Source organism: Sclerotinia sclerotiorum, genomic scaffold (genome assembly GCF_000146945.2).
Source record: "Sclerotinia sclerotiorum 1980 UF-70 scaffold_18 genomic scaffold, whole genome shotgun sequence".
Lineage (NCBI taxonomy): Eukaryota > Fungi > Ascomycota > Leotiomycetes > Helotiales > Sclerotiniaceae > Sclerotinia > Sclerotinia sclerotiorum.
Genome location: NW_001820818.1, coordinates 582,350 through 604,932, shown reverse-complemented (window position 1 = coordinate 604,932; position 22,583 = coordinate 582,350). Strand labels below are relative to the sequence as shown.

The window sequence follows — 22,583 nt, the reverse complement described above, 5'->3', positions numbered from 1 at the left end:
ACAGAGTACATTATCTACTTACCTAGGTACAGGATCTTATCTCGGCCATCTGATAAGATAGGTTATCAATTAGAGTACTGATAGGGAAATCTGCCTATTGTCGCATGTGTAACCTCGAAATGTTTCAGAGGCTGCAAATAAGATCCTCTTCTTCTTCTGCCGGTTAAAAGAACAACATCATCACATCATCACAGCACCACACATAATCATATCTCACAGCATCAACAGCATCACATCATCACATCATCACATCATGTGTCTGCTTTTTCCTCCTTGCATTTGTTATTTGTCTGATTTTGGCGTTCAAGGGGATGGAAAAGCTTACTACCTACCTGAAACAACTATTTATATGGCTGGCTCTGATAGGATTATGGGATTATGTAATCATAAATGACTCGTTCCTGCCTCCAAAGCGCGCCAGCTCACCCTGAAAATCCATGTAGGACGTGCTCGCATGTGATGGTCCAGGTCCTAGTTGCAATTGATATCGATATCTCACTCCTTTACCAACAGCTTTCTCTATTATTAATCCCTTCCTTCTCTTTGATATATCACTACTATTCATGACATCGTCTTCACAATGGCAACTTCATTCCTTCAGTTTCTTTCATATTTGTTCGGCTGGATATACACAACATGTTGGTCTTTTTCTTTCTATCCCCAACCAATCTTGAACTACAAGCGCAAATCTACATCAGGGGCAGCAATCGATTTCCCCTTCCTCAACGTTATAGGCTTCGCTGCATACTTTGTATCTACAGTCTCATTCCTCTATTCGCCGGAGATCAGACGCGAATATGCTCTACGAAATAATGGACATACTCCAACTGTTCAGTTCAATGATCTCGCTTTCGCTGTCCACGCCCTCTTTGTGTGCTGTATCATAATGTCGCAATATCACCTATCCATCTGGAAATTTGATAAACGTGGTAAAAGAGGTCCTGGCTCTAGAATTAGCAAATCGATCTTGGGTTTGGCTGTAGCATGTATTGCTGGGGTTGCGACTTCGGTGGTTATTGTCATTGCGCGAAAGGATGAAGATGTTGTAACAGGGTGGGCATGGATCGACGTGGTACGTTGGATTCAGACTGCATAATCTTGTTACATTTGTGCTGACACCGTTTTCACAGGTTTATGTCATATCATACGTCAAGCTCATCATCACGACGGTTAAATATATGCCTCAAGTTCTCACAAATTATCGCAATCGATCCACGACTGGTTGGGCAATAGGAGGAATATTACTCGACTTTTCAGGAGGAGTTTTGTCGATTTTACAATTAGGAATTGATAGTTATCTACAAGGAGATTGGTCAGGAGTAGCAGGCAACCCAGTGAAACTAATGCTGGGCAATGTGAGCATCTTCTTTGATATTATCTTCATTGTTCAGCATTATGTTTTGTACAGAGGGAATGGGCGTGAAAAACCATTCAATGAAGAAGACCCTCTGCTTGCGCCGGATAGGGAGCAGAGAATTGATTAGACAAGACGCATTTCTTCATGTCATTACAGATATCTAGCGATTGGATGATAATAAATAGATGTGGGAATTAGCGTTGGGTTTTAAGGTTAGCTATCTGGTTGAATCTAAATTACTTAGAGGGTTGCAAGGTCAACCGGTTCTTATTCTTCAACCCAAGTGGCATCGTTGCATCATGATATGTTCTTGATATTGATCGATACCTTTATAAATTTTACCCATGGTTGTGTGTTCAGTGCTTGAAATGGAAAGGAACAGCAGCCATTAATTGATCATGAGAAGAGTCAAACACTCTCTTGGAAACTGATATTGAAGCTTGAATGCTGAATGAATAACGTTCACTATATTCAATCATTGTCCTCGACCGTTCATCAAACAACACAAATCTCACAGCGGCTTTAGCTCACTTGGGAGAGCGCCAGACTGAAGTTAACTTCAGATCCTTAACAAATTAATCTGTTTATCTGGAGGCACTGTGTTCGATCCACAGAAGCCGCATTCTGCGAGTTGAGGTTCACCTCAACTGATAGCCTTTTGGTTTTTGAACATCTTTCAATTTTGCAACGCTGCTCACGTCACAGTGAATGAAGATTCTCACGAACGAAAAGCTTATTGTACTCTGAGGATGCTTCTTTATGACAGCCCACCATGTGTCCATGACTCCACCGCAAGACGCGTAGAGGGACTCAATGTGGATTTTGGTGGGATAAAGTGGCTCGTGTGAACGAATAAGAGGATTTGAAATGATGATTTGGATGGTCCTCCAGGAATCCGGAATCAGAGCGCACCGATAGACAAGTGGCAAGGGTTCAACGGGTAAGCATTGAGCAAGAAAAAAAGATCACTAATAATTAATTCGACCCAATTTTCTTTCGAATGCCGAAGATTTCCCATTCATAAAATCCATCTTTTGAGCGAGCGAACCTCCAGTATTAAGCTTGGCCAAGCTAAACCCCTGAATGCTTACCGTTGACTTTTTCCTCTGTGCTTTTAACCTAACATGAAAAAATTACATGAGAATTTCAATTTTTTGTGGCAACTAACAAAAGAACAGGATGTTCCCCGATGTCTAGGTTATAACTGGGGATTTCTCTTTCACATTCGACAACTATCTTACTGATGGCGTGCTCTTCCAGGGATGGAGAAATTTTATTCAGCATGGAATAAAATGTCAAGTAATCCAGACGCAATGAATGGCCTTTCTTCACTTTTTCTTCATTATTCCACAACAACACCCATTCTGGGCTTGTCTATATCGTATTGGTGAATAGAGAATTGAATCTTAGCTGCATTCGAAGTATCCACCATGTCGAACAAGACGCACACTTCACAAGATTTGGCCATCCATGGATCGCCTTCGCAGTCGTCTTTGGATGGCCCCGGGAAACCAGATATTGCTAATGGAGAGGTCGTTCATTCGGCTTCTGGCCATCTCGATGCCGTTTATGGTGTTGGTGGTGTGGGACATACTCAGCGTAGGTTGAAGGCGAGACATGTTACCTTTATTGGTTTTGGTGGTGGGATTGGTACGGGTCTTTTTATCGGTACTGGTGCAGCTTTAGCCAACGCTGGACCTTTGGGTCTGCTTTTGTAAGTTCGAGGCTTGCTCATTAAATTTTTTATAGCTGGTATTAACAAATTGCAGGGCTTACAGTGTCGTCGGTTTTCTTCTCTGGTGTGTGATGGAGTCAATTGGAGAATTGGCCACTTTGGTAAGTTGAAATTAATCACATGATATCACTAGACTTAAACTTACATTCACAGTTCCCAACCGCTGGATCTTTCCCTCATTTCGCTACTCGATTCGTTGATCCTGCTCTCGGTTTTACTCTCGCTATTTCTTATGGTTATTGTTACACCATTGCAATCGCCTCGGAAGTTTCAGCCGCCGCTATCATAGTATCTTATTGGACGGATATCACACCCGCCGTCGTAATTACCATAGGACTAGTTGCCATCTTCCTCATCAACATGGCCAACGTCAAATTCTATGGTGAAGCCGAAGTCATCACTGCATCTATTAAGATCCTTTGTTTCCTGGTCTTGATTATTGTTTCACTGGTTATCACGGCTGGAGGAGCACCCAATCACGAGACGATCGGATTTAGATATTGGAAGGACCCAGGTCCATTTGTTCCCTTTGATGGTATTACAGGGAATACTGGTAACTTCCTCGCATTTTTTAGTGCGTTTATCAATGCCAGTTTCTCATATATTGGTGTTGAGACGGTCGTTGTCGCCGCCGCGGAAACTGTCAATCCACATAAATCCATCCCAAAAGCAGTCAAGCGTGTTACCTATCGAATCCTATTTTTCTACGTCCTCGGTACGCTCCTCATTGGAATGATCATTCCATCCAACGATCCCGGTCTTGTCAGTGGATCCGGTAACGCCAATTCCTCACCCTTCGTCATCGCAATCAAGAACTCCGGTATCTCCGTCCTCCCATCCATAATCAACGCTTGTATCCTTACCTCTGCCTGGTCCGCCGGAAACAGCTACTGCTACATTGGAGCAAGAATGATTGTAGCCATGGCCGTCGACCGACAAGCCCCTCAGTGTTTCGCAAAGGTAAATCGCTGGGGTGTACCATACTATGCAGTCCTCGTCTCTTTCGCCTTCGGTCCTCTCGCCTATCTAAGTCTTGGCTCAGGAGGAGCAGCCCAAGCATTCACCTGGTTATTAAATCTCAGCACTGTCGCTGGTCTCCTCGCCTGGATGACCCTCTGTATTTGCTACATCCGCTACCACCACGCTTGTCTCGCACAAGGTGTCAACCGCGACAATCTCCCCTTTAAAGGACGCTGTCAACCCCTCGCTGCATATGTCGGTGCCATCGGCTCAGGCATCATAGTAATATTCTCCGGCTTCGGCGTCTTCGTTAAGGGAAATTGGAACACGGCTAATTTCATAGCGAGTTATATCGGTATCGTTATATACATCGCTCCGTATATTTTTTGGAAAATTTTCAAGAGAACAAGTGTTTCGAGGTCGAAAGATGTGGATCTTTTCTCTGGGAGATTCGATGCCAGTTGTGCGCCTGTAGAACCGGTTCCTACGACGGCGTGGGGAAGGTTTTTGGATTGGTTATTGTGAGGTGGGAAATTGGAAGGGAAGGGAGAGGAAGAAGAAGAGGGAGGTGGATATTTTTATCTTATTTTAATCATTGCCATTTCAACATCGTGCGTGATATTTAGCGTTTTAACAACTCTTATACCCAGTTTAGTCAATTTTAAGTTTATATATATGTATATATATATTTTTTTGTAAGATTATCTTATACCTATCAGGAAACTTTTTCATCGCTATAATGCTATTCCATAGTTATATCCTATGATTATCTAGTCTAGATATCTGTTGACCTCCTGGGATCTTGGCAGCATATGCATATATAGTGCATATGCATATAAGGAGCAAACAAAACTCAACTTTTAATTCATTCTTTCCTTTTTGGTATACTGTTTGTTTGCTTTCAATATTTTGATTTCAAAGCACTTTAATTCCGAAGGCTGAATACCCAACCTATTCCTTCATTTTTTGAATATATGCTCGCAGCTTAACTGCTTAGCTAGAGAATCAATCAATTCAATCTGATGCTCTTTCTAGTCTCAAGAAACCCAACAATATCCTTATATCATCATCTTATTCCTGATTCCCGATTCCCAATTCCCGATTCCGGATATAATATAATAATATAATATCATCGAGATCTGAACGGAACAAAGAGATAGATAGTTCTCTTTGGATTCCCTATATAGCTCTACCTTGATGATAGCAATTTTTTCTTGATGATATACTTTGATTTTTGATATTTGTCCATCGTGTACAATAAAATTTTTGTGATTTAGTTGGATTTAACAATAATTTCTGTGAATTTTTAGGATTTTGGTATTTGGTATTTGGTATTTGTTTGTTTATTTTGAGGGAGATAGGGGGTGGGAGGTTGTGTTTATATTAGATGGTTATAGTAAGTAAGTAGGTAAATGGTTCATTCATGGGGTTGGTTCATCATCAAAGTTTGGTATTTATTTTATGTCTCATTTCACATCTCATTTAGCATAGTGATTAATCTCTTTTATATATATTAATATTTTTATTTTTTTGTATTATTTATTCTATATTCCAAGTAGGGGGTTATCCATGGTTCCAAGATCCAATCAACCTAAAAGGCAAAAGGCAAAAACCATACTAACAAAGTAATTCCGCAATCCTTTTTAATATCCCGAAAAAGATGTATAACAGAATAGATATTACCGTAAGACTTACCAAAAATAAACAAAGAACAAAAGAACCAAGAACTCTTAGCAATTTCTCATATCTCATAGCTCGTTCATTTCCAACGTTGGACCTTCCAAGAGAGAGACAAGAAAAATAATAACAATAACAATAACAAGAGTGAAAGAAAATGACAAAAAGAAAGAAGTTCAAAGCAGATTATTATCATAATATTCTGCATCTTCGATCACTTCACCTTCTTCTTCCCATTCACGTGTTCTAGATTCTGGTGAAATTCCTATGATGGTGCGTCGAGCATAGGCTATATTATCCTGTTCACCCTCCTCCATCACAACGCGCATAGGTGTGATATCAGCGAAAAAGTGTTCATTTTCTGCCTCTGGTTCATGCTGTTGCTGTTGCTGTTCGCGTTCCCGTTCCGATTCCTCCGCGGATGCTCTATTCCCATTCACTAGATCATTCAATTCGCGCAATTGCTCAATAGCGTTTTCGGCGCTTAGTTGAACCTGCGTCCATCCGAATTCAGTAGGCCAGGCATTCCGCTCTAATTGATTATTTAAGTAGCGGATTGCCGGGACAAGGAACGCTGTTGCGGAAGACTCTTGATTGGGAACATCGCGCATGAGGGTATTGGATAATTCAAGCAATTGATCGAATCCTGCGAGGGATTGCTGGAGACATTCTCGGATGGATGTGTTGTGGTGATCTTCGTCGTGGAGTTCGATATTGAGAGAAGATTCATCAGAGCCCGTATCCTCGGATCCTTCATCGTCAGATACTTCTGGTACCGACCAGTCTCCGTCGTTGGAGAATTGCATCGATTCCCTTCTCGGGGTTGGAGGTGGTGTTGGGGGTGCTGGGAATGGTAGGGGTGTTGGGATTGGGGGTGTTTCGGGTCTGCCTGCGAGAGCCCGGAACGTGCGTGCGGCGGCGCTGTTCCGTGTGACCATGAAGAGCGTGTGGTGTACTGGGGATATCTGTGCCAAGTAGGCTCGATAACCATCAAGAAGAGTATACCAGCGTTGAAAAATTGGCCCGGTTGTTTGCATAGCGTCCTCGTACTGGACCACCCACTGGCGGAAAGTGATGTGTTCGCGCATGTTTGGTGTGGCCTCAGCGGGAGAATCACCTTGCAAGACGTGGGCGTTAGGGTCGAAGTCGAAGGTCTCTTCATCGAGAACGTTGAGACGGATGACCTCGCCGCGGAATTCATCAATCAACTTATCAAATCCTCCATGTGTTATATCGTCGAGATATCCCCTGATCTCTGCACGAACTCCGTCTTCGGTAATAAACCGATCCGGAATGGCTACAGCCCACTCTTCAAATGTCAGAGCGACTGGTCCTTGTGCCCCTGCGATTAATTGTATGGCATTTTCAAGGTGATATATCTTGCCAATTCCGTGGAGGGAATATATTTTGTCATCTTCGGTCATAGTTCTGACACCAGAATCAATTTCGGCTTGTCGCCTGAAAGCTTCATCCATTATTCTTTCCTCCAAAAGAATCATCGTTGCTGCTTTATTGGCTGCTTCACTCAATTCTCTTGTGACTTTCATGCCTTCTTTCCTAATTATGTCGGCACGGTGCAATAAATACTGTCTGCGTTCGGCAATCAAGCTTTCGTGCATGTTGGTAAAATCGATACAATAACGATGAAGCCTCTCATGGTTATTGTAGAGTTCATTGTACTTAACAGCAATTACCTCATCAGTGAATGGAAGTGGACGTTCCAATCGCATCCATTCAAGGATAGCCTTGGCTTGTTCATGATGAACGACGATGTTTCGTGATTCTTCCTCGAGTCGTCGTCTTTCCTTACGCTTGCAATCCTTGCAAGCACTAATTCGACGATGTCGCCCTCGAATGGCGTGCGTGTCAGTTTCTCTGAAGACCTCGGGGAATTGGTCGCATTTGGAAACGTACTTGATGATCTCAACCCGACATTTCTTGCAAACTGTTCGGTTTGCGAAACACATCTTGAGTGATTGTTTTTTGCTGACAGAGTTGAAAGTCTGGCTTCTAAACCTGTAATGTTGTAATCTAAAGAAGCTGTTTGTGTGTGTGCTTACTTCAACGAGAAAAAAAGGGGGGGGCTCGATCTGAGCCAACTTTTCTACACTTATAGCAATAACAATAGCATTGTACTTTCTCTGTCGTGTCAATCTTTTTGTTCAAAAGATAGAGGAAACTCATCTGCTTCTTTGTTAAACCAGTGAAGACATTCCCCCACAACCTCTGAACAACGTTGTTTCTCGTAACTACCCAAACTCTAGTTGTAATCTGATTGGTGAGCCATATCTTAAATAGCATTGAGCAGTTGTTCAGAACCAGTTTTGGCATTGTTCTTTTCGTGCCAGTGGTAGTTACGATGCTAATACCGAAATACACACCATTGCACTAATTTAGGGGAAGGACAAGCCCTGCCGTCTTACATCCAATAATATTTCTCCTCTCCAAAGACATTTCTCTTACATCAATGTACGACTTTCATCGTGAAAAGACATAGCAACAGCCAGCTTCAATGTTGTTAATCGATCAAAATGTAGAATATAAGAAATACGTCCAAAGACAAAACACATTGTGAAGTATATCCGAGAGCTCTAGCCATTGGCAAGCGAACATCTCAATCACCCCTTTAAAATGAGGTTCAATTTTTCAACCGAACTTCAAGCTTCATTTGAAGTTTAAAGTGAAGTCAGAGCAAAAAATCCATGTCTCCCATAGCAACAAAACCGTCCAATGATCCAACGATTAATTATCATCCCAAGTATTCATCTGAGATACCTCCATCTGAATTCACTTTTCCCTACACACTACCACTCATCGACTTTTGAACGGTAAATGATTCATTCAATTTTCTTCCATGACCATAGTTAAAATCGTATCCTCTCATATAAATTCGCTTTGTTTATCGCCCTCTTCAGTCACATATTGAACTTTCAATCTCAAGAACAAAAACAAATCTTTAATCTTTAATTCCTGCAATTTTACCTTTAATTTTCTCCCCTGCTTCTGCTTCGACTTCGAATAGAAAAGACATTTTAACACCCAGAACAAATAAATAAATAAAACATACTTCCCGACCTCTCAAATCACCTTAGCCACAACATCCATACGACCAAGCATCAACATTCCAAACCAAACGCTCCAACCAAACGACCTACCACAAAACATGTGCAATACAACACACACGCATTACGCCTGTTTCTGCATCGCTCTAGTCGTTCATTCCTGCGCTTTCAATTATCCGCTCGGTCGTCTCGTTTGTCCTCCACCACATTTAAAGAAGAAACATATATATGTCTATGCAGATTGTGATGATTGTTTGCTAGCGGCTGAGGAGAGGAATGTGAATTTTGCGAAGAAGGCTAGTAGAGCGTGGATGAGGATGGGTGAGGAAGGAATGGGTAGTCGTGAGGAGAGAGAGGTTGAGAATGGAGACGGAAATAGGGATGAGGAGGTGGAGAGGGTAGAGGAGATACGTTTGGAGTGTGAGGATGGTGGAGATGGAAATGGGGAGGGAGAAATTTATGATAAGGATGGGGAAACACAATACAAAGTGACAAAAACGAGAAAGAAGCACAAATATTCAAGGACAAACTCAGATGAAAACTCAAACGAAGACGCACAGCTATCAGCCGCACAACTAGCCATCCAATCCGAAATCGAACAATCCGAGGACTCTCCCGATGAAAACGACGATTTGGCAGCAACAGCACAATTATTATCAGCGCTTCATCAAGAACTTGGAGATACTGATATGAGTATCCAAAACGGAGATGTAGGAAATGCAGATGAGGATGGGGAAGAGGATAAAGAGTACAAAGAGTATAAAGAACATATACAGACGATTATGGAGAATTTGGGAAAGCTGAGGGATGAAAGGAATACGCACATGAAGCAGTTCGTTGATGATGGATATTGACCGGGAAGGAAAGGCTTGATTAGAGGTTTTGGGGATGATGGCTGGTCGAGTTCAAATACTGATGAGCGATGTGATTTTGATTTGTCGTTCGAATTGGATTGTAGTTGGTGTATTTAATTCATGCACTTGCATGGAAAACAATTAGAGTTGCATGAAAAGTCAATCAATAGGTTTCTAGGTTTCTTCAATCATTCATTGCATTTTGTCCCGCCTCGAAATTCAATGGTCGTCGTTTTCGTAAAAGTACTTTTGCTTTCATGCCGTCTAATCATCCTATTTCACCTATTATTCGACTACTTGAACCAATAAGGCATAGACAAAGTTACAAGCGATAATAATGGCTCATATGTAAAAACAACGTGAATTTCGACTGCTAAAGGGGAATCTTACATCATGCCATGAACAGCCTCATCTAAATAATTTGCAAGCGATGCACCAACCATTCTAATTTTGACGCCAATCCGAACCCATAGCGCTCAGTTTCCAGTCCATAAATACAATTAACACAGTGAAATCATTAATGCGAAATATTCCATGCTAGCCCTTGGCTCAGTTCCGATTGATACTATCCAACTCCGGAAAATACTGCGCTAGCTTATTTCTACTGTCAGAATTTCTCGTGAGCTCTGGTGTATCAGGTGTGTCTATGTAATCAACCCCTGAAGTTCCATTTGATACCATGGAATTCACGCTATCGGCTGGGATCTGTACCAGCGAGGGGATAGGCGCAGTGGTACGTTTTTTCTTCGTGTTGCCCAGCTCCCCAGATTTGTAGGAAGTTATGGCAGGACGGGAGGGTGCTGGGGAGGCATGCCGAATGTCCGAGATTGCTGGTGTATACGATGTGTTGTTCAGTATGTTGGGATTATAGTTTTCTCTCGGCGACAGCACAGCTGACAATGGATTAAGTGATTTGGCGAGTGACTGATGTAGTGACATAGGTGTGGTGGGAGTTGATGTTGTAGCTGGCGTCGATTTTTCGTTCGTGATGAGGCCCTTGTCGGTGACAAATTGGGAGGATCGTGAATGATACGGATTGTGGTTATAGTATTCATCGATGATCGGATGTACCATAACAGTCTGCTTGTGAATTGTCAAAATGGAATTAGTCGGAACCGTCACCCAGCTTTCTGTAAATGTATTATTAGCAATGTTTTGCCCACGTGGCATGCAAGAATAATGCTGCCAAACAAGCGAGTAAATGAGGAATGTGCTGAACTTCGAAGAGGGGCTCTCTCGAAACAAGCGAGAAAAGTATGGAGAGCTAAAAACGCTAGCCACCTCGCGAATCTATCGACATGCAACAACACATGGGGGCCTTGAACCTCGCCTGAGTTTCGCCTATCTGCTGACGTGCAACATAAAGAAGATTTTCCAGTTCTAGGTTCTCGTTTAAGAATTTTCATGGGACTCGCGGGAATATCTAGCGTCTATTGTCTCGGCCCTTGGCAAGATGAAGGGACGGGGAATGGAATGCACAAAGGTAAGAAATAAGGGGAAATAATTACCTCTCTCAAATGTTAAAGGTTCGCTTGCAACGAGAACGATATCAGCGCCCTTGTCTCGACGATCCATTTGGTACTCGCCCTTATTACCTTTGTCCTCCCATGTAGTACCGGAAGAGTAATAGAGACTGGCTGCCTCATCGGTCTTGCTACTGACATAACGAGTACAGACAACACTATGGCCATCGGCGATTGCAAAATTCAACAAACTTCGAATGTCCAGATTTTCTTCCTCGATTGTCTTCTCCGGGATCGCTGCAATAAAATCGTTGATCTGCTTGATGGTAGCAAGCATGGCATGCCTCAGAACAGTTGGGCCAAATCCTTGAGCCGGTGGAGCACTAGGATTGTGACCCATTCTCTCAAGTGTGTCCAGATATAAAGCGAATGCCCATTCACTGTCGGTACCTCCATGAACACCAAGATACCATTTATCGGCCAGTCTTTCGCCCAAACGTCTTTTTATATGCTTCCAACCACCTAGTCCACCATTGTGCATCCACAGTAAACTTCCATGAGAGAAGGGATGACAGTTGTCGTCGCTAAGGGAGCCCTCGGTTGTAGCTCGCACATGTGCAAATATGAGCGGTGAAGCGGTCTTTGAGGCAATTCGTTGAAGGTTGATACAATTCCATGCAGGAATGGTAGATGTGAAGATACATGGCTCTGGTCCAAGTTCAGGTTCCGTGTAATAACCAATGCCAAATCCATCACCTGCAAACCAGTATTAGTCACCGTGTCCTCAGATGTAGGAATGCCAGAGACTACTGACCATTGTGAGGTCTTCTCATATCTAATCGAAGACGAGAGTCGAAAGATTGATTGAGAATTGAGTGAGTAGGATCCAAGATGATTTTGGACAGTAAAATGGCATCTGAGCCTTTATAAACCTTACTATCATTAGTATTCTGTTGCAAATCAGGACTCGAAGCGGTTTGACTCACCAGAAAGCGGCACATCTTGTCCTCTGCTGAAATTCACAATTCTAGGCTTGACTGCTACTGAAAGTTCCCCTCGAAATTGAATGTATGTGAATTATATTCACTGATTCGTACTTATAGCTAACAGCTTGAGAGAGAGTTGAAGCTCGTTTGCTATTTCAAGGGAGAAGCCGCGAGGCTGAAGGTAAATTAACGGTATGGCGTAATTTGTTGGGTGCTGAGACATAAATTAAAGATCAAAGCCCAACGGATAAAACAAATTCGATAGGTTGGAAAATGTTGAAGAGAAAGTATTTGGGTTATTGATATAGTAGACTCAGGAGAATTTATGATCAGAATACCTATATGTATGGTATATGTATGCATATACAAGGGGAAAGGGCAAACAAAATGATGTATTTATTGTGGAGTTGTTATCGTCAGACGGTCTGGATAGCCTCATGGTCAAGGCTGGATATTATGGATATTTTGGTGGTTTTCTTTTACCTCACTTCAAGGGTCCTCCACCATACCTCCACCAGATTGTCTTCAGCCGCCCGCAAAATGAAGTCTGTTATCAAGCCACAATCCACAATCCACTAGCCACAGACAATGCACGCCACTTCTGATTCGACCTTTATTCATGCAAGACATGTGGAATTCAAATCACCCAAATACTTTAGTGGACAACAAAACCAGCAGAATGAAATTCATTGCTTCATGATTTTACTATCTTTTAAAGGATTAATACAACCTTAAGTCTGCCCAGTATGAGTGGGAGGCTCTTATCGGCGAGGCTTCTGCCCGCGGCCCAACGTATCAGCTCACAGTCTGCCAGACATTTCCATCACAAGGCGGTATCAACCGCTGGCGGTCTTCTCAGATCAGAATCCGCCGTTCGTATTGCAAGAGGAAGGATATGGCCAGCTGGACATACAAGATTCTCGAATGCCGTAGTCGTTCGAAATGCTTCATTTGTTCGCATTTTGCCAAACATATTATTAAAGTTTGCAAGAATACCTGCACTTTTCGCTGGAGTGACTGTTGGTGGTCTAGCATATATTCAATACCAGGCTACTCGTTAGTTTACTCGTTCCCTTATCTAGAGATAGCACTAATTTTACATATCTGCAGAGGCTGGTAATTACGTTGCAGACATCTTCAGTCAAACGACGAATACTGTGTCTGGCGTAGCAGGAGGTTTGTTCGGCAGCGCAAAAGATATTGCGAGTCAAACACGACAAGGGTGGGAAAAAACAAAGGAGTCTGTTGAGTTACCAGAGTGGATGCAAAAAGTATTACGGATCCATGAGGAGATTGGGGAAAGAAATGGTGGAGGCGGGGGTGGGGGCCCTGGAGGGGAACCGCCTAAACAAAGCAGAGTAGGAGCTGCAGCTGCAGGAGGAAGTGCTGCCGCCTATGGATACGACCAATATGCGGAAGATGACAGGACTCCAGCAGTTGCTGCCCGGGATGACCAAATGATGGTTTTGACTAAGAAAATGATTGAAATCAGAAGCATATTGCAAACTGTGGGGCAGTCGAACGCCCTTACTTTGCCCTCAATCGTTGTTATCGGTTCACAATCATCGGGAAAAAGCTCTGTACTAGAGGCAATCGTTGGACATGAATTCCTGCCCAAGGGTTCGAATATGGTTACACGACGGCCCATAGAGTTGACTCTCGTCAATACCCCTGATTCACAAGCGGAATATGGAGAGTTTCCTGCCCTTGGTCTGGGAAAGATTACCGATTTCTCACACATCCAGAGGACGTTGACGGAATTGAACTTGGCTGTTCCTGATACGGAATGTGTTTCAGATGATCCAATCCAATTGACCATCTCGTCGCCTCATGTTCCCGACTTGTCCCTCATCGATCTCCCGGGATATATCCAAGTTGTTGGTGAAAATCAGCCTTTGGAATTGAAGCAAAAAATCTCCGATTTGTGCGATAAGTATATTCAGCCTCCTAATGTCATTCTTGCAATTTCTGCTGCAGACGTGGATCTAGCCAATTCCACAGCTTTGCGGGCGAGCCGAAGAGTTGACCCACGAGGTGAACGAACAATCGGTGTTGTTACAAAGATGGACCTTGTCGATCCTGCTAGAGGAGCCGCCATCCTCAATGACAGGAAATACCCCTTGAGGCTCGGTTATGTTGGTGTTGTATCACGAGCACCACAGCAATCACAAACTAGATCATTGTTCAAAGCAGGAAGCGAAAGCATCTCGGAAGCTATCATAAAAAATGAACACGCATTCTTCTCGTCTCATCCAATGGAGTATGGGCCTGACGCCGGATTAAATGTTGGCACGACGACCCTCCGTAAGAAACTTATGCATGTACTCGAACAAACCATGGCGGCGAGCCTTCAAACTACTAGTGACGCTATCCACCAGGACCTTGAAGAGGCTACTTATGAGTTTAAGGTCCAATATAACGACCGCCCTCTGTCTGCAGAATCTTATCTCGCCGAAAGTCTTGATGCATTTAAACATTCTTTTAAAGAATTTGCTGAAACTTTTGGGAGACCACAAGTCCGTGAGATGCTAAAAGAAGAGCTTGATCAACGAGTATTAGATCTCTTAGCAGCACGTTACTGGAACAGGCCTATCCAGGATCTTTCGCCCTCACCTCCAGAACCCAACACACTTGCTGAGCTCCCAACCGCTGACCCTGATTCCCTCTTCTGGCACCGTAAACTTGATGCCTCTACTTCCGCCCTTACCAAACTTGGTATCGGTCGTCTTGCAACTCAAGTAGTGGCCAATGCGATCCAAGCCCATATTGACCGTCTCATATCTCAATCAACGTTTGCAACCCATCCATTCGCTCGTCAAGCTATCACTGATGCTGCGGCTGGTATCTTGAATGAAAGGTTCTACAGTACAAGTGATCAAGTTGAAAATTGTATCAAACCATATAAGTTCGAGATTGATGTTGAAGATAGCGAATGGTCACGAGGGCGAGAGAACGTCACCTCTGTGTTAAAAAATGAGCTCAAAGCCTGTGAAGATGCATCGAAGAACTTGGAGCAACATGTTGGTGGAAGAAAGAAGCTGAGAGATGTCATGGGCTTTGTGGACAAAGCTAGAAAGGGTGAGATTATCGTTGATGGCGATGCCAGTGGTGCCGGTGGATTCAGTTCCGCGTTATTGCAAAAAGGTATGCTCGCATCTTTCTCTTATACCCGTTTTTATATCAGATACTAACAGGCCCATCAGGCCGTGAAGCAGTCTTCCTCCGCGATCGGGCCACCCTTCTGGCCATGCGTCTCAAGGCTCTCAAATCCGGCCAATGCGCCTCCCTCAAAAACAAATATTACTGCCCTGAAGTCTTCCTTGACGTCGTCGCCACTAAACTCACCTCCACGGCCGTTCTCTTCCTAAACGTCGAACTCCTCTCCGAATTCTTCTATCAATTCCCTAGAGAATTGGACCAGAGACTAGGAAGAGGATTAACCAAAGAAGAAGTAGAGAGATTTGCAAGAGAGGATAAGAAGGTTGAGAGACATCTAGAGGTTATTAGGAGAAAGGAGTTATTGGAGTTAGTATTAGGAAAGATGGAGGGACTGAGAGATTTACGCGAGTTAGATAATGGGGAAGCGAGGAGGCCACAGAGAGGAGCGAAGAACGGTAGAGGCAGTCATGGAAAAGAAGGGGTAAGAGGACCGGGCGGAAAGGAAAATGGAAGGGGTGGATGGAGTTTGTTTTAGTCGGTAGAAACTTTTGGGGCTAAATGGAGCGGGAGGTTGGATTGATTGTTGAACAATTATAAGCAAGCAAGCGAGCGAGCGAGAACAAACCATTATGATTTCGGCGTTAGGGAATGATTGAAGAGGAATAGTACGAAAATATTGTATATCCTTTTTCTTTTTGGTTGGTCACACCGTGGTGGTAGTGTTGAGGAGATATTATTCTAACACACTCTACATGATGAATGCACGATTTTCTTTTTGTGATAGATATTATGGTCCGTATTTGGGTCTACGTGAATTTTTATGTCGGATACATTTGGCATAGAAGATAAGGTTGGGTAGCAGTTTTATGATCCAGATTCATGTGAGATGAGGATGAGTTCGTGGGGGAGTATATGTGATGTGCATATCATATGCTATATGCACTGTAAATCGATTGATTTTTCTCTTTCATAGTAGTCCCCCAATGCGCCTTGCTAGCCTATGTTCGCGAAAATGAATACATAGGCATTGACGCCCGCAAGATTTCCCGCCCGACCAATACCCATAACCATAGAATCGTACAAGAAATATACAACATATCAGTGCCCGAATCAATAACCTCATTTCCCATCAACAATCAATTGTGTCGTGACTTCCCATTTCATCCCTGCACCTTTTCCATATCCTCCACCCAGTCTATTTCTAACTAATGTCTTGATTCTCTCTCTTAATTTCAATACACTTCCCTCGTCTCCCCTGACTCTTAGTTTCAGATTCGCCATACATAATCCATAGTGTACTTGCCAGAACCTCGCTTCTTCAACCGTAGATACTGATGGCTCAGATTCGATCTCCTTCATGACCTCTGAAACTCCAGCGCCGGAATAGGACATCAAAAGCATGAGGCCCTGAGCGGTAGCTAAACGGATTCCGAGCAGGAACATAGAAAGAGCAATAGCAGTACAGAGGAGACGGTCGAGCCAGATGTAGAGGGAGATTGTTAAAAGAGGAAGGAGAAGCATGATGGTGCTGCAGCTCAGAGTTAGGAAATGCGAGGGATTGGAGAGGACGGAGGGGAGAAATGAGATGTAGGCAAAACGCATTGCTTTTCCTATTCGTGCGTGGTTTTTAAGTCCGATTGCTGAGACAAGAGTTGCTACTATTGAGAGTAACGCAGCGGAATCAACAGAGCCGGGGCTAACTCGTTGATGGGAATGGGGATGATGAGGAGCATGGTCGCCTAGTCCTTCCAAAACGTGTTTTAAGTTGTGGGATATGAGATCAAACCCCATGAAGAGGAGGAAAACAGACATGGCAAATCCTGCTAGTACTTCTGCGCGTTCGAGTCCGAATGGATGACGGATGGAGGAGCGTTTCCATACTTCGAAATTGCAGAATACATCCACCACGACGCAAATTGTTGCTGATACGGCATCGAAGAATATAAGATGGGATAGTGCTGTGAGGGCAAGAGAGCCTTGCGCGCTGTAAAGAACGAAAGCGGATATCAGGGCGTGGCAGAGACACCAGGCTATTCGAGTAGTTTGTTCTTTGGACATGCTTTTCCATGCTTCTTTGAATGTGGGAATGGGTAGGGAAGCTGGGAGGGCGAGAGGTGCTCGAGGAGGTGGTTCAAGGAAGATTTGATGCTGAGTCGAGACACTACTGTGTTTGTATCTATGACCTCTTCGCTGGCCAATATTCTGGTGCATTGTGTTAGTTATGGTATAATTTGATGATTTGAGATTCGCGTACGGATTTGGCAATTGGCACATCTTTTATAGTTTGAGTCTGAAAGTTAAAAGGATTCGCAGCTCCTCTGGTAGTAGGCGGAACACTCATCATTCCATCCGGTTGCAGGTTTGGACTCGAGAAACCTGAAGGAGGAGACATCGGGGTACGCATTGAACCAAATTGACCTGTGCTTGAAATTGCAGGCGAAAGAGCATTTGGATCCAAAAGGATCTCTGAGTGCACGGTTCGTGAAGTGTCATTATGATTATCCCATGCAAATCTGCCGTTCTCTTGTGGAATAGGAGTGGGTGGAGTGGGTGTCCTCGGAGGTGCTGGAATAGGAAGGCTCGAGGCCATAGTTTGATATCTAGGTGATATCTAGTAATTTTGAGGTTTCATGAAAACACGGTTCATTAATTGATCGTGAATATCCTCAAATCTTTTATTATTATGCGCAATTGTCACGAAACTTTTCGTAATTCGTTGTGTAGAATTGGTTGGTTGTGATATATAAATGGATCTGTAATTTACTCACTTCCCCTTTTGGATCTTTAGACCAGGGGAAATGTTTCACCGCCCAGGCATTATGCGATTTATTGGATTATGTAAGCGACATTTTACCTCATTTCAACCTCATTTGACATTAAGAAAGCTCTAGACCCAACAGACCCCATAGCCAAATCTTTCTCCATCAAAACCATCAAAAATGGATTGATTCAACACATCCTTAATGTCCTTCATCACAAAAGTTTCTTGGATTCAGGACCACTAGACGTACAGAAGTATCATTTACCTGGTATTTGGATCATCATCGACATCTGAGGCTTTCATTCACTGCACACAAAACATCGAGTTTTCTTAAGTGCTTCGCTGAACAACTGTTGTACGAGCAAGGAATTTGGCGTGAGCAAGTTGCTTCTTTGAAGAGTTTCTTTGGAATATTTCAAGACGAGTCTGAATTATCCAAGTTGCAAAAACACGTGTCCTTGGACGATCAGGAAAGTGTGGTCGAGCTTTCTGGTCCTTGACATCTTCCGTACAGGCTTGATATTACAAGCGCTATACACACCTTCTCGAACATGAGTTCGCCTTCGTAACGTCTGTTCCAAGAAAACTACGAAATCATGGAGAGGGAGGCTGGTTCAAACGGTATTTCACATGACTATTCTGGAGAAATAGTCCACGAACCTGAAGAAATTCACTCCGAAACCAGGTCCGGGAACCACAGAAGGACATTATCTGGAAGCATTATGTCCAAACTATCGTTCTTGTCGGGGCCTCGCAGTCAGCAGTCTCCGCCTCGTGATGAACCAATATCACCAAAGAGATCAACCAGTAGAGCTATGGCTGTTGCAGTTCAGCAGCAAAAGACCAGGAGGAGGAAAGGTTCATTGAGGAAGGCTGCATTACTTGGTCGAGGGGCACAACGAGATCGAAAAGAGTCAAAGATAATCCCTCACGACACCAATCAGCACACCCAATACTCCACCAATGCATTGCTAAGTCCTACTTCACCCGAAAATATTCGGCCTGTCAATGGTCTTGGCTTGGGAATATCTGACGAAACTCCTCGGCCTTCCATGGAAGGTCTGGCCAATCGTAGTAATAACACCTTACTACTACCTATCAAAACTCTTCCCATGGGGGCTAATGACCATATCATCACATCACCAACAACGGCTACAAGTCCTACTTTAACCTATGCATCCACTACAGATGAGGAAGACTTGCTCAGTATTCCATCACACAGCCTACCAGCTGCAGCTCGTATGCCAACGCCATCGTCTAGTTCAGATTCATACTTTCCGCCTGGCGCTGGCTCGGTAGTTCGTCGGCGACCATCTCAGAGACAAAAATCCCCACTATCCATTGGTGGACTGGCCACAAGTCCACTTCCTCTACCAGATGCAGAATGGGATTACTCGGAAACTGAATGGTGGGGTTGGGTTATACTCATTGTAACATGGATTGTGTTCGTTACTGGGATGGGTTCGTGTCTAGGGGTGTGGAGTTGGGCTTGGGATGTTGGAGAAACTCCTTATGCTCCTCCTGAGCTGGAGGACGATCCAACATTACCGATTGTGGGTTATTATCCTGCATTGATTATTTTGACGACAGTAATGGCTTGGGTTTGGGTAGTTGTTGCTTGGGTTGGTATGAAATACTTTCGACATGCGAAGATTAGTGGGGATTGAAAATGCCATATTTAATGATAATGTTAATTTACAAACGAAGTCACACTTCAAGGTTTTATGAAAGTCTTATAGGTTATTTTTCGTCATTTGAGGATCGACTTCTCAAGTCAACAAGCATTGATGACTATTTTCAGCATGCAATCAATGAGACGCGATAACGATGACTGAGCAGACTCACTACTTCGCTTTCTTCTTCCGAGGACTCCTGCTGAATGTAGAAGAAATGAGGTGATTTCTACAAACTGAAGGACTCAACATTATCAACCATGATTGACATAATCACTCAAACTACGCAGTCATCCTATGCATTGCTCTGCTTCAATGGAGTGGGTAAACTCGCTGGTGGACATAGGCTGGCCCTATATATACACGGAAAAGCCAGCTTACCACCGAGTTTTGGGATCGGCTCTTTATTTGCTGAAACCCAAGGACCAAAGACTATATATACATACCTGGACACGAGGTCTTGATGTGATTACACTCGTATGAATGGAGTCTTTCTTCGGCGCAAAGGATGTATTCACTGATGGTTCCCCAGAAGGAGGGAACTCTCCTTCGCTTACGCCTAAGACGAGATGTATCGCACTATGAAGACTCTTGAATATTGTTCTTGTATGTCGGCCAAGAGCCGAAGAGGATGCAAGCTCGTTGTAACATAATTTGGAAGATAGGATGAAAGGGTCATGGTCACTCAATACGACTTAGACGAGAACGCTGAAGAAAAAAGGGTATCACTAATCGAATGGCGAAGAATGGGAAAAGCTACGACATATTGGTGGTTGAGTTGTAGAGTTCGAATCTTTGAATGGGATTCGTATCTATGATGAGATAACGCTCGATGTTTGAATTTGCTGAGAAGATCTTATTATGTGGTTATATACATATAGCCCAGAATGCAAAGCTATTCAAAGACGAAGTCTAGATCTATCCATCTAATGATGAAGTTTGTAGGGAAGCTGACGTGCACAACTCTGCAATGATGTTGGTCTTGCTTGCATAATTTTGCATAATTATATGCCAAGGCGGTGAGACATTAGCGCCAATCAAAATGGTCCGAGCTCGAAAAAAAGAATCCCGCATCAAAAAATAATTCTCGAATTTCAGAAGCTCAAAAACCAACACTGCTTAATTCCCAATTGAGAGTGCACAACACAGTCAAAATGGTTACCAAAAGTAAATTGAAGATGGCGCTTGCAGCCGATAAGAAAGTCGATTTTTCGAAATTACATCAGAAGAAACAAGCTAAGCTTGCGAGGAAGGGAAAGGCCGTGAAGGGAGACGAGAAGAGCTCGAAGAAGGGAAAAGTTGAGCAGGAATGGGAAGATGTTGAGGAAAAGAGTGGGGATGAGGAGGAGGAAGAGGAGGAAGACGATGAAGAAGGTGATAGTGATGATGATGAGGAGGAGGAAGAAGGAAATGGTCCTACTGAGGTATTTGCGCTTTCGCAATCAGTGTTTACCAGTACTAATCAGCAAGCAGATTGACTTCGCAGCAATCGACGAAAGTGACAGTGATTCTTCGGTTGGCGGGGATGAGGACGATGAAGAGGACGATGACGAAGACGATGAAGATATTCCTATGTCCGATCTCGAAGATCTTGATGACGAAGAAAGAGAAGATATGATCCCTCATCAACGTCTCACCATAAACAACACAATCGCTCTTACCGCAGCCCTCAAACGTATCTCTCTTCCCATCGCCACTCTCCCATTCTCTGAGCATCAATCTATTACCTCTGATAAACCCACGGAAATCGAAGATGTCTCTGATGACTTGAAACGCGAATTGGCATTTTATTCACAATCGCTTGAGGCCGTGAAGTCTGCGCGATTGCTGTTGAAGGCGGAAGGTGTACCATTTACTAGACCTACCGATTTTTTCGCAGAGATGGTCAAGGCCGACGAACATATGGAGAAGATCAAGAGGAAGTTAATCGATGAAGCTGCTGGAAAGAAGGCATCTGCAGACGCCAGGAAACAGAGAGATTTGAAGAAGTTCGGAAAGCAAGTTCAAGTCGCTAAATTACAAGAGAGAGATAAAGAAAGAAAACAAACTTTGGATAAAATTAAGACTTTGAAGAGAAGTATGCTAGAGCTCATTATCAAAGTAGTTTGATAAACATTTTACTAACGAACAACAGAACGTCAAGGCGCCGACAACGAAAATACAAACGAAGCAGATCTCTTCGATGTAGCTCTTGAAGAAGAAACCAAATCCACCGGAGGTCGAAATGATCGCAAGGGCGGGCCAAACAAGAGACAAAAGAAAGATGAGAAGTTTGGACACGGTGGTAAGAAGAGGTTTAAGAAGAGTGGTGATGCTATGAGTAGTGGAGATTTAAGTGGATTCTCGGTCAAGAAGATGAAGGGAGGTGGTGCCAAAGGTGGCGCAAAGTCTAGACCAGGAAAAGCGAGGAGAGCGGGTGGAAAGAGATAGTGTGTTAATATGAGGGGAAAAGTATCAATGGGATAATTTGAGAATGGCGTTTTGGGAGCATAATCAATTGTTCGGGAAGATGTGGAACATTGTGAGTGAGGGAGAAGAGAGGATGTTGTAGAATACCATGAATGTCTTTGTCATAACATTTTTATTCATACTATTGATGAGCATAGTTTTCATCTCTTGATGCCTATGGGTGTCATTTACACTTCCATCAGCTTTTGAAAGCGGGCATCGAGTATCTAGCAAGGATTATTGTGTGAAGATTCCCTAGCCGAAGTTGGCAAACAAATACATACATATGCCCTGTTTCTATGAACATTATACGTACTTATTTTTTTCATTTTTTTTTTCATATGGCCTCTCCTCAATAGTATTCAATAATTCTCTTCTCTTGAGTTGTTTCTCAATTGTTGATGTACTAGAAATATGAATCCAATGTTTCATTTGGGTTTAGAACGTT

The 22,583-nt window shown here is 43.3% G+C and overlaps 9 protein-coding genes and 1 non-coding gene across 10 annotated transcripts; 7 read left to right on the top strand and 3 right to left on the bottom strand.

Annotated features, from left to right (window-relative positions):
• Positions 1-580: 580 nt before the first annotated feature.
• Positions 581-1,484, top strand: SS1G_11564 (hypothetical protein; the record flags this gene model as incomplete). Its single annotated transcript, XM_001587521.1, has 2 exons — positions 581-1,072; positions 1,131-1,484. 2 exons carry the CDS (start codon positions 581-583, stop codon positions 1,482-1,484), a joined length of 846 nt encoding a protein of 281 aa, XP_001587571.1.
• Positions 1,485-1,873: 389 nt separating this feature from the next.
• Positions 1,874-1,979, top strand: SS1G_14688. The gene has a single exon. It is a non-coding gene; the product is annotated as a tRNA-Phe (tRNA).
• An 808-nt stretch (positions 1,980-2,787) lies between these two features.
• On the top strand, positions 2,788-4,577 carry SS1G_11563 (hypothetical protein; the record flags this gene model as incomplete). The annotated part of the gene is made up of 3 exons (XM_001587520.1): positions 2,788-3,071; positions 3,136-3,193; positions 3,246-4,577. 3 exons carry the CDS (start codon positions 2,788-2,790, stop codon positions 4,575-4,577), a joined length of 1,674 nt encoding a protein of 557 aa, XP_001587570.1.
• A 1,328-nt stretch (positions 4,578-5,905) lies between these two features.
• SS1G_11562 (predicted protein) lies at positions 5,906-7,696 on the bottom strand (the record flags this gene model as incomplete). The annotated part of the gene is made up of 1 exon (XM_001587519.1): positions 5,906-7,696. One exon carries the CDS (start codon positions 7,694-7,696, stop codon positions 5,906-5,908), a length of 1,791 nt encoding a protein of 596 aa, XP_001587569.1.
• A 1,412-nt stretch (positions 7,697-9,108) lies between these two features.
• Positions 9,109-9,645, top strand: SS1G_11561 (predicted protein; the record flags this gene model as incomplete). Its single annotated transcript, XM_001587518.1, has 1 exon — positions 9,109-9,645. The coding sequence occupies one exon, from the start codon at positions 9,109-9,111 to the stop codon at positions 9,643-9,645; it is 537 nt and encodes a 178-aa protein (XP_001587568.1).
• Positions 9,646-10,194: 549 nt separating this feature from the next.
• Positions 10,195-11,925, bottom strand: SS1G_11560 (hypothetical protein; the record flags this gene model as incomplete). The annotated part of the gene is made up of 4 exons (XM_001587517.1): positions 10,195-10,230; positions 10,336-10,775; positions 11,154-11,864; positions 11,919-11,925. 4 exons carry the CDS (start codon positions 11,923-11,925, stop codon positions 10,195-10,197), a joined length of 1,194 nt encoding a protein of 397 aa, XP_001587567.1.
• Positions 11,926-12,840: 915 nt separating this feature from the next.
• Positions 12,841-15,788, top strand: SS1G_11559 (hypothetical protein; the record flags this gene model as incomplete). Its single annotated transcript, XM_001587516.1, has 3 exons — positions 12,841-13,150; positions 13,205-15,238; positions 15,298-15,788. 3 exons carry the CDS (start codon positions 12,841-12,843, stop codon positions 15,786-15,788), a joined length of 2,835 nt encoding a protein of 944 aa, XP_001587566.1.
• A 584-nt stretch (positions 15,789-16,372) lies between these two features.
• Positions 16,373-17,843, bottom strand: SS1G_11558 (hypothetical protein; the record flags this gene model as incomplete). The annotated part of the gene is made up of 2 exons (XM_001587515.1): positions 16,373-17,455; positions 17,508-17,843. The coding sequence occupies 2 exons, from the start codon at positions 17,841-17,843 to the stop codon at positions 16,373-16,375; spliced, it is 1,419 nt and encodes a 472-aa protein (XP_001587565.1).
• Positions 17,844-18,736: 893 nt separating this feature from the next.
• SS1G_11557 (hypothetical protein) lies at positions 18,737-19,681 on the top strand (the record flags this gene model as incomplete). The annotated part of the gene is made up of 1 exon (XM_001587514.1): positions 18,737-19,681. One exon carries the CDS (start codon positions 18,737-18,739, stop codon positions 19,679-19,681), a length of 945 nt encoding a protein of 314 aa, XP_001587564.1.
• A 1,160-nt stretch (positions 19,682-20,841) lies between these two features.
• Positions 20,842-22,117, top strand: SS1G_11556 (hypothetical protein; the record flags this gene model as incomplete). Its single annotated transcript, XM_001587513.1, has 3 exons — positions 20,842-21,111; positions 21,161-21,764; positions 21,822-22,117. 3 exons carry the CDS (start codon positions 20,842-20,844, stop codon positions 22,115-22,117), a joined length of 1,170 nt encoding a protein of 389 aa, XP_001587563.1.
• Positions 22,118-22,583: the final 466 nt, after the last annotated feature.